This window comes from Pteronotus mesoamericanus, unplaced genomic scaffold (assembly GCF_021234165.1).
Source record: "Pteronotus mesoamericanus isolate MK-2021 breed Mesoamerican mustached bat unplaced genomic scaffold, CSHL_Meso_final contig_317, whole genome shotgun sequence".
Lineage (NCBI taxonomy): Eukaryota > Metazoa > Chordata > Mammalia > Chiroptera > Mormoopidae > Pteronotus > Pteronotus mesoamericanus.
In genome coordinates this window covers 3018179-3031179 of record NW_026555133.1, presented here as the reverse complement: position 1 = coordinate 3031179, position 13001 = coordinate 3018179, and the positions used below count along the sequence as shown (strand labels likewise).

General features: G+C 48.1%; 1 protein-coding gene across 1 annotated transcript in view; it reads left to right on the top strand.

Annotated features, from left to right (window-relative positions):
• KIAA0753 (KIAA0753 ortholog) overlaps nucleotides 1-9611 on the top strand; it is a 58615-nt gene extending 49004 nt beyond the window's left edge. Inside the window, exons 17-18 of the mRNA XM_054575853.1 lie at nucleotides 419-643; nucleotides 8525-9611. Coding sequence (XP_054431828.1) covers nucleotides 419-643; nucleotides 8525-8642 — 343 coding nt within the window. The 3' untranslated portion in view covers nucleotides 8643-9611. The remainder of the gene's footprint in view (nucleotides 1-418; nucleotides 644-8524) is intronic.
• The last annotated feature ends 3390 nt before the right edge of the window (nucleotides 9612-13001 follow it).

Below are 13001 nucleotides of genomic sequence, written 5' to 3'. Positions count from 1 at the left end.
CTCTGATTTCACTGTAGTTGTTTCCTTTGATATTGTTGAGTTTCATATTCTTTCAGTTGGCACAAGACAAAAATTCTTTTGAGCAAGATCTTGCCAAACTCCAAGATGGTTCCTTAAAATAGCGTGGTTGTAAGATGGGCGTAGAGTATAGAGCATCTAAAGGAGCCTGGTTTTTGTTGTTGAAAGGATCTCATGGGCACATGTGGTTATACTGATAATTACTGCAAGATTTGCGTTCAGACTCTTCTATGGGACAGGGACTCCTACCACGTGGAGGGTTAGGCCAGTGAACGGGGGAAACAGTGAGTGGTGATGACCTGAGTTTTGTAAGCCTTTGGCCGGCAAACCGTCAGGGTGAATGAACAGTTTCCCCTGCTTGCAGGTGATTTTGAATATTGTCATTTTTATTTGCTCTCAGTTCCCTGGATGAAAGTGTGGGAACCCAGGAGAAATCAGAGAAAAGAGAGGCTCCCCTTGCCTCCCTGTCAGAAGATTCTGAACCGAGAAAGGGTCGAGCTGCCCTCTTTGTCCCAGCTGGCATGCGGCGCAGCCTTGGTGACTACTGCAGCCGTTACGAGCGGTACCTCCGGATGATAGCCCACGAGGCCGTGGGCTCCTTCAATCCATGGCTGATTGCTGAAAGGTCAGTAAAATGTTATGTGCCTCTGTTTAGGAACAAGTGCCAAATGTTAACTGACAGAAAGACTAGAGAAAGGCCTGGCCAAGGTCTCACGCTTGTCCTTTCGGGCCTTGGAGTTTCCGTGCTTGCTTTTGGGCTAGGGGCCAGGTTTCTTTGCTAACTCCCTTTTTTTCAGGTAGAAGAGACCGTAAAACAGCCTGGGTGCTGTCACCCAGAGGGACGTTCAGCAGTACCCCCTTAGCACAGGCGCGCTATTCAAGTCAGGGAGGATGTCCTGACGCTGTTAGTGAGGGCTGCGTCCATCAAAGAACACAGACTAGTCCTGGATCAGAAGAGGTTATGATCTTCACAGTCAGGACAGACTTGCACATAGAGCAGGCCTTTGGACTTTGCCACATTTTCTTCTTCCCTTCTCCTCCCGAGGGTCACCTCCCCTGACAAAGGTCGTTTGTGCCGTCCTAAAACACGGTGCTACTGCTACTAAATTTATGAGCAATGGGTAACCTTTTTTATGTAAGTAGTTCATTGAAAGGTATGTATAGCCCTGACCGTTGTGGCTCAGTGGATTGAGCAGAGGGGGTCCCTGCAAAGCAGAACATTGCCAGTTCGATTCCTGGTCAGGACACATGCTTGGGTTGTGGGTTCGGTTTCTGCCTGGTTGGGTAGGATAGTCAACTCATCGATGTCTCGCTCCTACTTTTTCTCCCTCCCTTGCCCTCTCTCTTAAAAAATAAAAGTATAAATTCTTTTTATATTGGGCCCAAGTTTAAGTTCCTCATGGGTATCACTTTATTATAAACATGCAAATACTTTTTCATCCTTGAGCCAAATTGTATACTATGATTCCATTTCTTTCTTAAACAAGTTTTAAATGTATTCCAGGAGTTAATAATTGCCTCTTTTTATTTGCTTATTCTATCGTATATTTGTTAACTTTCCCTACACACTAGCCAGCATCTCAGGGCGGTTTTGTCCCTGTTCCCCCCTCCACCCCCCGCTCTTCCCCGGAGAGCCCCTTCCCCCACGGGCTGGGCCGGGCTGCCCACTGAGAGGGCCATCCGGCTCTGGGCTTCCTTCTTCATCGCCCTGGGTGTCAGATGACCTCCCTCCCATGTTCAGGTCTTTGTTTTCTGCTGCTCTCACCTTCCTCTTTCTTGGTTTACTCTCTTATTTTGATGGAGCATATCCTGCTTTGTGTATTGGAGGAAATTTTTTGAGATTTACGTATTTGAAAGTGTCTTTATTCTGTCTTCATACTTGATGGATGATTTGGCTGAGTTTAAAATTACGGGTTTATTTTTTACAAAGAATATACACCTTCCTGTCATTTGCGGGGGTGAAGGAGCGATTGTCACTTAGCTGCCAGGAGCAGGGGTGGAGACCTATCCATCTAGCTGCTCATTCTGCAGATGTTCAACCCGTGGCCTCATTTTCTACCCCAAACCTCCCCCCACCTTCCTGATGCTCAGCACGCTTGCTTCCCAAGTCTCTGTTTTGTGAGACGCATCAGCTTGCCTTCCTCGGCCCCTCCCTCGACAGACCCTTGGGTTCCAGCTTCCCCTGGGCCTCTCTGTGCTGCCGAAGCAGCTGTGGTTCTTCTGTGTGTTCTTTACTTTCTGAGAATCCTGGATGTTTCATACCTACTGTTGTCTTACGTTTCTCCTTGTACATTCATGTATTTGTTGGTCTGTTTCCTTTTATTTTAGTGGCGTTCTGGGCGGGATTGGAGATCATCACTTGTGTTCAATCCCTCAGGCTTAACCTGAAGTCCTAAAACTTTTCATTAATATACAATATCTTTCAAAGCATATGAGACCTTTTGTTCTGGTAGACGTGCACCTTTCTTTGTAGGGGAGGAGCATAGGGGAACGGGACTGGCTCCTGTGTGTGAACACATGCTCCTGCAGGGGGCCCGCTTGCTTTCCCAGACCCCGTCTGGGTGGTAGGCTAACTGGTACATGGGAACATCTGGCAACAAGTCAAGGAGGAGAGTGTGTTTGTTCCTTGGATGTTGTTACCACTTGATAAATGGTACACTTTGTTCATAGTTGTTTTGCTGATGGAGGGAAAGCTCTCTCGGCCTGTGAAGAATTACAGGTTGAAGTGTAGAGGACAGAGCTATTAAAAAGGGCCTGGATTTTTGCAGACGTGCTCTCCTTTGCTATATTTTGGCCCTCGCGTGACAGTGCATCAGAATTTTCTTGCTGTTTTTGATCTCTCTCGTTTTTGTTTCTGATTAGAGTGTTACAGAATGAGAGTTGTATTGATCGGATCTTGAAAAACTATCCAAAGACAGCTGACTTCACTTGATAGCGTTTCGTGTCAGGGCGAACTTAGATGATTTTTTTCTTCAATGCCTCCGTTTCTCTTTACGCCTTAAGAAAAGCACTGTTTCAGTGATTAAAGGGAGGAAATGATATAAATTGGATGTAAATAAAAGAGTGATTGTGAAAGGAAAGACTTAAGGTGATGCTTTTGATAAAAGCAAACTTAAGGATTCCTGGCTTGAAAAACAAATCAGGAGACTTCTGGTTGAAAAAGACAGATTGAACATATATATTTATCTTTCCCCAACTTTGTCACTAAAAGAATAAATGAAAGGCATGAACCTATAAATAACAGCAAACAAGAAATAGCTATGAAATTTTGGAAGCCATAAAGCAGTTTGGCAAATAGCGAATGACTTAGCAGGCCAGAGAGACAAGTGCCTGGTGAGGGTGAAACCGAGAGGGAAGCTGATTTATGCAAAACCTTGTAAACCTCAGGAATGAGAAGCGCCAGCTGCTTGTAGGACGTAGGAGCAATTCAGTCAGAAAACAGGGGGCTTGGCTGAAACACTCATTCTTGAGTAGAGCAGCCAGGTCAGGTGCTCGATGAAATCTGTGGGAGCCTCTTACACGGATACAGAGATCTCAGAGGAAGCCAAGACAGTGCAGGAAGGAGAATAAACATTAGGAACAAATTACAATTAATCTTCTCAGAGAAATAAGTGAAGCTATTACATCAGGAAACAGCAACAGGATATTATAAAAATACACTTGCAAAGAATAAAACAAGAGTTCTTAGAAATTAAAATATGGCTGAAATAAACTCACCAAAAGGGTTTAGAGAGAAAGGTTTCTCAGAAAGTAGAATTTAAAAAAAACAAACAATGATAGATAATAGTGAAGAAAAGATTTTAAAAATTAGAGGATTATTCTAAGAGATCCAGTGTCTTAGCTCAGGCCACCATAACAAATGCCATAGGCTGAGTGGCTTAGCCAACAAAAACACCTTACAGTTGTGGAGGCTGGGAAGGCCAAGGGCCTGCTTCACATTCGCAGACAGCAGCTTTCTAGCTGTCCTTTCACATGGCAAAGAGAGATCCTCTCTCCTCCGTCTCTTACCCATCCCACTCATGAGGACTCCACCCTCCTGCCCTAGTTACCTCCCAAAGGCTCCGCCCCCGGACACCTTCACCTTTGTGGTTGGGCTTTAGGCTCACAGATTTTGCATTTATAGCATCCAACATCCAAGTCACAGGAGTTCCAGAATGTGAGCAGGGAAAGTGGAGGAGCGGGAGCAGGAAATTCTCAGAGAAATACTGTGAGAAGTTCTTCCAGAAGACTGGTAGTCTCTAGATGGGAAGAGTTCATCATCTGTCCACTGCAAGTCAGTGAGTGAATAAATAAATGAAGAAGCAAGCAGAACAGAGAACATGACACAGTATTTTGAAAAGGAAATTTGAACATTCCAATGTAAGGAAAACATGATAAAAAGTCCCAGAGAGTTAAAACTGGGCATATTCACATCAGAAATGGGAATGGCATATTGCTTTCAGTAGCAACACGGCTAGCAGAGATTAGAGCATACTTCCAAAATTTAACCTAGAATTCTGTGCCCAGCTAAATTATTAATTAAATATAAGGGTAAAATAAAGACGTCTTTAGCTGTGCAAAGTGTCCAAAAAGCTAGCCCCTGTGGACTTTCTCAGCACGCTCCCGGAGGGTGCACGCCACCAGCTCAGGGCGTGCCCTGGGGACGAGAAAGACATCACTTAGGAGACTTAGGCTCCAAGAGGAGAACTTTCCTGTGACCATAGAAAGCAGCTAGCGCAGACTGGAGTAGGAGGACAGAGAACTGCAGGAGGGATGGCTTCAGGAGAGGGAAGGCAGGGTGAGGAAGGTTAAAAGGAAGAAGAAAACAGATACGCCACTTAATGTTCTTAACTGTATTAGGGGGAGTACTTCGGCATTTCATAGTATGATGATTTCATAATGTAGAGGAATTAGTGATAGAAACATGGAGAGCAAAGCAAATACAAAAACAAGGTAATCACTTAATGACGCACGTGGTAATTGGGACCACTTCTCCCACTGAGGATAACTCTTAATAGAAAAGCTAGGTCCAAAATAAAACACACGCTGGAAGTCGTCGGGAAGCGAACTAGGTAACGGAGGCTAACTGGGGCAGCGTCCTGCAGAAGACGGCCCCGGGAGGTTGGCTCGGCCCCGGGAGGTTGGCTCCGCGCCGGTCGGGATGTCCGCTTGGAGGACAGAGGCGGGGCCCAGGCCCGTGTGGCGGGAGCTGCCCTGGCGAACTTGCGTCGCTTTTGAGGGGGGTCCCTGCAGTAAGGGCGGCCTGGATGCCAGCAGGCCCCCCAGGGACCCCACTCAGCTGCAGGTCATCCTGCCCTCCGACTGGATTGAGGCGATTCTAGATTATTGCCCCCCCCACGCACCAGGGAGAGGCTGACGCAGATTTTCTCTGAAGGACAGAACATGGTTTTAGGACTAAATTATTTTTAGAATTTTTAAATACAATGTCTGGTATATGGTGAAAAATAACCAGGCAACAGAGAGACATGACAATAACAAGAACAGACCTGCAGTGGCTGCAAATGCCAGACCGAGCAGACACAGGCCTTAGAATCATCAAACCATGAATTCAGGAAGTCCTAAAATTAGGCCCCAAGCAAGAAAAGTAAAAATGAATCCATACATAGCATAGCATAGTAATGTTGAAAAATCAAAGATAAAGAGAAAAAGCTTACACAATTAGCTGGAGGAAGGAAAAAAGAGAGAGAGAGAAACAGACAGTGGAAGCTGAAAGATCTAGCCTATCTTCTGAAGTTCTAAAAGGAAAGAACTCCAAGCCGGAGTTCTAAGCCCAGCGAAACAGATTTCAAGAAGATAAGAGGGACTCCAGGAAAGCTGAGGAAACTTATCACTAGCAGACCTGTGTGACGCGAAATAGTAAAAAGATACATTTTAGCCAAGGCAAAAACAGTCACAGATGAAAGGGCAAAAATACTGGATGGTGTGAGTTTTTAAGAAGGTCAGTATGTAGGTAAATGAATATGGACTGTATAAGACAATAAATTGATGTCTTATGGGGGTGTGTGTACATTTAAAATAGACAAGAACAATAAGCCAGGGAGATGATAAATATAGTTAGAAGTGTTCTAAGGTTCTTGCATTTTCTGGAAAAGTGGCAAGAATATCAATTAATATTAGACTTTAAGTTAGGGATTCCCAGTGTAATCTAGGGTGACCCACTTAGAGAATAGTAAAAGGGTATAACATCCAAGTTAATAGAAAAGAATATCATGAAAAATTACAAAATCTAAAAACAAGAAAGAAGAGGGAACAAATGGACAAATAGAAAATATTTAGTGTTTAGTAATAGAAGCTCAAATATATCAGAATTGCATTAAATGAAGAGAACTAAACATGTCAATTAAAAGACAAAAGATTGCCAGGAAAACCAAGCAGCTGGGCTGAGGCCGGAGTAAGAGGGCAGGAGGAGAGGGTGAGTGACTCTTCGCTGCGTTTACCTTCTTTGCGTGCATCTGACTTTGGAGCTGCATTAGTGTTTCCCGCCAAATCAGCAGCGATGGCAGAGCCCGGACCTGGAATACAGATGGACACAGAATCTAACGGTTTGTCCTGTACGTCACGAAATCATGGCCAAGGGAGCAGGGACGGATAAGAACTAGGCTAAGTAACTTTTGAACATGGTATTTTGATTCCATGCCCTCTGGCTAAAGACAAAAAGTCTTTAAACAAATACTAGATTCTAGGGAGCAGATTTCTTTTGCACGGTGGCATGGGTTCTAAAACTGCTTTCTCTGTATTTTCGGACTGATCAAATAAGTGAGTATATTGTGAATAACAAGAACCAGGTTTCTGGGGGAAGGCTAGAATGAATCATCTCTTGAATTGGGATCGGAGGTATTATGAATTTTGAGTCTTTGACAAATACAGAAATATCCCATGGCATCTGCGAGATGTGTGTCTGATTCTGCCTGACAGCAGCGCCCGGGGCAGTGAGTGCACTCATACCCAGGTCTTCGCTTCTAAATACCCTTTTCCCCGAAAAGGTACCAGGCTCCCTGAGAAACGGCTGATTCCAGGCTGAGGCTGGGGGAACGGAAGATGAGCCTGAAACATTATGTTGTGTCAGAAAGGCAGCGTGCAGGGGATGATGGGGACCCGTCAAGAGGACCCAGGAGCCAGCTTGAGGGGCTCCTCTTGGTCAATCTGGGACATTTTGAGTATCAGAATAAGTAATAATAGTAATGAATTACAAACTACTGAATAAAGTAAGAATCCACAAAGCAAAGCCTGTATGAATGAACGAGTGAGTGAATGAATACGTTAATAATGAAGGGAAAGCTCTTCATGGGGTAGAATGCCAGCTATTAAATGCAGAAGGAATGATGGAGTTAGGAAATCAGTGTTGACACAGACAGTGGTGTGGGGATTGCCGGGGGCGGGCTGGGTGGAGGGGGGCAAAGGGGGAAACAGCAAGGACAACTGTAATAGCGTAACACTGAAGTACAATAAAAAAATCAGTGTCGGCAACCCTGTAACAATTGATTCAGGTAAGCTTGGTGAGAAACAAGATACTGGCATAGCCGTCCAGTGCCTCGCCACAACACACTTGTTAAGTACGGAGGGGAAGTAGTAACTGCACAGGGAGAGGCCCGGCGGGCGTTGCCGTGCGCCAGGGAGGGGTGAAAGCGAACACCGCTCAGCGGGAAGGCAGATAGAGGCACCGAGGGGCACAATGTCCCTTCCATGGCGTTTGTTCCAAAAGTGTGTAACCTGAGTCCGACCACGAGGAAACATCAGACAAACCCAAATCGAGGGACATTCTGCAAAAAAAGGCCTTTATTCTTTAAAAAGTAAGATCCTAGAAGACAAAAACTGAAGAGCAATTTCAGATTAAAGGACACTAAAGAGGTATGACAACTCCATTCAACCTGCGATCCGGGACTGAATCCTGGACGAGCAGAAGTTTCCTTTACAGGACATTATTTGCACAGTTGGCAGGCTTTGCAAAAGGTCTGTGGATAAGATTAGATAATAGTATTGCATCGATGTTAACGTGGTGGTTTTTATAATTATGGTTATCTAAGAGAATGTCCTTGTCTTTAGGAAATGGAGGGATATCAAGTCTGCAACTTACTCTCAAACAGTTTGGGGAAAGAAGTTGGCGTGCATGCATGTGTGCATGTGTGCAAAGAGAAAGAGAGAACACAAATTTGGGGTCTCCTGTCCCCTGCCCCATGGAGAGGGCACGCGCCCATCTCCAGCTGTCAGCGGTGGCTCTAGATGGGGGCTGGATTGCAGCTGGTCGCCTCTGGTTGTCAGCCGTCTCAAGGGGGAGGTCCGTCTGGGAAACAGTGCAGCCCCTCCCTCTCGCCTGACCTTGGGATCTAAGTGTCACCCTCTTAACAGCCAGCAAAGCGAGGCCTCTCACCTTGTTTTGCTTCTTCAAAAGTACATTGGCTATTCCTGGCCTTTTGAATTTCCGGGGAGATCTTAGAATTAACGTGGTAAGGTCCCCAGGCTCCCGTGCTTGGCTGCCTTTGCCTTTAGCTGTGTGGTTTTCTTGCAGCTTTTCAGAAGAGCTGCTCGATGAAGCTCTGGGGTCCGTGACTGCTGAACTTCAGGATGTATGTGAGGACTACGCAGAAGCTGTGTTCACCTCCGAATTCCTAGAGGCCGCTGCATGAAGGCTCCCTGGCATGGGGGCCCTCGCTCAACCTGGAGAAGCGACGGCACCACCCCTGGTTTTAGGCCACAGCAGATCGTCACCCTCAGCTGTGCATCCAGGCCCAGGAGGTGCTGCCCGCGGGAAGGAAGGACGCGCCAGCGAGGCCGCCCTCGCGCCGTCCCCTTGTCACAGCTGTGGCCCTGGCGGTTTTTGTTGGAATGCGGTCTATTTATTTGTACCCAGGAAACATGAATTGATTATGACAATATAATATTTTCTGAATGTATAATTTTCCTGTTGATATGTTATGTTCACCCACTGGCTCAGTTTGGTGATCAGGATGTTTTGAAAAGTAACTGATAGGCACGTTTCACACAGGGATTCAAGTTGCTCTTGGACCCATGGGTGGCGTCAGTGCCAGCAAAAGTGCAGTTACTGTCTGGTCCCGTCTCCTGGCTCATGTTTCCATCGTTGGCAGTTTCCCAGCAGGACACCTGTCCCCACTGGGTTATGGGCGCGTGGCGAGCCCAGGGTCAGGCCATACTGCCGGACCTCGGCTCCGTTGCAGCTCATCAGGAATAGGAACCCACAGTTATCAGTACACAACAATAAACCCACATTCTCTAATGTTCTGTTCCTAGGTGGTTTTTCACATTTTGAGTTTCTCCAAGTCTTCTACTGTTACCGGTTGACATACTCTGATAGACAAAACTTTCTCTGAATTCAGGGTGGGCCTCCCCTTGTGCCCGGTCAAAGGCACAGGGTTCACTTCCTCCTCTGTGTGGTGAGGGCAGGCGTTTCTGGGTTCCTGGAGCGCAGGGGGCCCCGTGTGGGAGGAGGGAGCAGACTCGAGTGGCACCAAGGCCTCTGGGTCTCCAGAGAAAGGAAGAAACTGCAGAACCACAACAGCTTGGTCCTTGAGCATCTTCTAAGTTACATTTTACCAAGAGAAAAGCCTCTGTATTTTCAGAAACTGTGAATTCAGAAAAAGGAATGTGTAAAAATATAATGCCACCGCCTGGAAAAAGGTTCCCTCTTTTTTTTTTTTTTTTTTTTTTTTTTTTTTTTTTGCCTCAGGCATGGAGAGAGAAATGTGAGGCAGGAGTGATGTGAGCGGTGCCCGCCAGTGGTGTGGGTCCCTTTTGTACCATATATAGCGTTGTCATCTGGGATTTTCCTCTGAAGTACAAGTTCCAGGTGATAGTTTAAGCTGCTTGATCCCACTTATTTGTACAAAATTGATTTTTGTTTAATGTTAATGTTTTCTTGATTAATCTTATAAATAACCTCAGAATTAAAAAGGCTTCAAGGGAAATGAAAGGTTTTTAATATGAGGAGTTACATGTGTACACTTGAATCAATAGCTTAAAGTTATTTGTGTGGCATTTTTTACTGTGCTGATTTTTTAAATAAACTCAATTATTTTAAAGTATGTGGGTATCTGTTTGAAATAATTTACATCTTTTTTCCACAGGCAAAGTGAAATGTGATACACAAAAACCACTGAGAATACTTCTCCATTTGATAGGAACATGTGAATTATTTGCCACCCCTTACCCACCGGAAGGAAATAAGATAACAAAAGCTAACAGTGAGCACATGCCGTGTGCCAGGCGTTGCTCTGAGTGCTTCCCATGTGCGATTTAACCCTCCTACCTGTGAGGTGGGTACCATTCTTATTCTTATTTTGCAGATGAATCAAGTGAGGCACAGGAAGGGCAAATAATGGGATCAAACAAGCCCGCTGTCGGCGATGCCTTGATCGTGTATTCACTCACTCCCATAAAGATACTTGTCACAGCTTTGAGAGTTCCCACGAGTGCTTTCTCCTGCACTTGTGCCCCCGCGGCTCGCTGGGAGCAGGCCCCCTCCTGCATGCTTCTGCCCCCTTAAAGAGCCAAGCCTGGGCTCCTTTACTTTCTTTCAGGATCTCCCGGTCTCTGTCCTGCCCCTCCCAGCGGCGGGGGGTCCACGTCATAGCCCCAAAGGTGCAGGGAGCTGAATCCTTCAAATACAAATACTCCTGCGTGTAGCCTTGCGCTACCCGAGACCTCTAGAATGTTAGTTCTTCACGAACAAAGGCTGCGTGTGTAGGTCATTCTCTAATCCCCTTCTGTTGTCTCGTGACCTGTTCCTGTATTATTTTCGGAAACAGACATGCATGAATGTAGCTGCCCCAGTTTACAGAGATGATGAAATTCAGAAGTATGTTTTTCACTCCCCAGTCCGATCTGTCCAGTTTCACAGCCCCAGTCATGTGGGGGTTTTAATGTGTTTGCACATTTGCCTCTAGTCTGTTTAGCTCCTCAGGGACAGGGTCTCTGCCTGTCTAGCAGGTAGCAGGTGCTCAGTAAATTCTTTTTGAATTAGAGACCAAGAAAAGGCACACTCTTGGGATGAGTTTAGGACAGGTCCATCACGGCTCCACGTAACCTATAAAAATTTGTGCTCGGCTCGGCTTCTGTGGCCCGATGTGGAACACTACCAGCGAAGACCGGCAGACCCTGTCTCTGAGGTACTGATGCAGTGGGAGCTCAAGCTCATAACCTCAGGACCTGGCCTCCCTCCTAGACAAAGGGGTGCACCTGGGGCCCCGTGTTGCCTCTGGCCTGAGTGCCTGGGTCAGCAAACTGCGGCGTGGGTGCACAGACCATCGGGCGTGGGGCGGCCTGGGATTTAAGATGAGGCCGGAGAGGTGAGCGGGACTGCAGAAATGACTCTCCTCAGGGCTGTGGCCCCTTCTCCCTCCACCTGTTGGTGCTGCAGGCAGGGAAGTGCTGGGCTCAGAGGAGAGATGGTGATGGAAAGCTTCTTCCTCCCTCTGCTCCCTTCCTTGCTCACAGTTCCTGTTGCCCTGAATGTGAGGGCCGGTGGGTGTGTGGACAGAGTACCTGGAGGAGCCAGGGGCTGCTGCACTGGGCGAGGCGGGGTCTACGAGGCAAGCAGGCGGGTTTGTGGGTCTGGGTGAAGCCCTTGGGACTGACAGGAAAGGAAGGGGTGCTACACAGAGCCAGAAAGTTTCCAGTTTTCTCTGTGGCACAGTGTAAGCTTCCTTAGCTCGGGCAAGTTTCTGAGAGTCTTATTGGAGCAGCTTGAGAGAATGATGAGAGTTCCCTGCAAAACCTGTAAATCAGGGGTGTCTGCACCGCATCACCGTGTGGGCGCCGTCACCTCCAGAAGGGCTGGCTGCTGGGAGAGCTCGGGGTTCTTCAGGCTCTTGAAAAACAGCAGAAAGACAGTGAGTAGCCTGCCTCCTTTCTTACTCAGTACTGGCCTTCCCACTAAGCTCTCTCTCTGCTGGTCCAGGAGCAGACACCTGGGCTCTGTTTCAACACTGGCTGTTTGCTTGGTGGCTGAGCCCAGCAGCACGGGCTTGGGGGGTGGGGGGGCCCCTGCCAGTCTCCAGGAAGGACCCAGCAAATCCTCGAGCAGGACCCCTGGGCCCACCGGCAGCTTGGTCAACTGCTCCACCCGTGCGGGCTGCACCCTGACCTGGAGGCACCGCGCTGACGCCCAGACTCCCAGGCTGTCGGCGGTCAGTCCTGTGCTCAGATCGCCCTGCTCCAGGCCCCCCTCCCGCCAGCCTGCCCTGGGCCCCGTTCCTGTGACACCGGGCCCTGCCCGCTCTCACTGGTCTTCAGGGGCCCGAGGCGCGGCTTCTCGCCCTCAACCTGGGATGGGGGCCCCCAGACTGCCCCCACCCTCCTGGGTGGACCCACTTTATCTGCTGCTCTTCCCAGTGGTCACCCTCATCCACTTTTCTTGAACCAAGCCTGCGACTCTCCCCATGTTTTCTGGCTGCCTTTCCGTTGATCCGACCTGACTTTGCCGTGGCCTGCTGTTGAGTCCGTTCATCCATTCCTGCCACCTCGTCTGTCCCCAGCCCAGCACCCGCGTCCTGCTGCCATGAAATCAATGAGCCCCTTTGCTTCCACCTTCCCTGAGGCCTGGCTCTCCCCAGGGTGTGCCACGGGGCCCTGCCCCCTACCCCCTGCACAGCCGGGAGAAGCCATTCGTCTCTCCCGCCCCCAGTGTCTCTTCCTGACCACGGCTGACCCCTGGGTCTCTCCCTCTGCCTATTCCAATACCTTAAAGTCCTTCGCAGAAAACTTTAAAAAGCCTAGGAGTTTCTGGAGCTGTTACCTCAAGAGCTGCTCACTTTAACTCCCCGTCCGAGCGCCCAACCGAAAGCCGTGGCCCTTCACTTCCATTGCAGCCCTCCAGCCCTGCCTGCTTCTGCTCCCTCCCTTGGGGCCTCTCCTTCCCTGGCTCTCCTCGCCCGCCCCAGCCCAGCCTCCCTCACTGTCAGCTTCCTGGGACATAGTCAGCATCTCCTCCCTGCTCCCCTGCCTCCCTCCAACCTCCCACCCACACATCC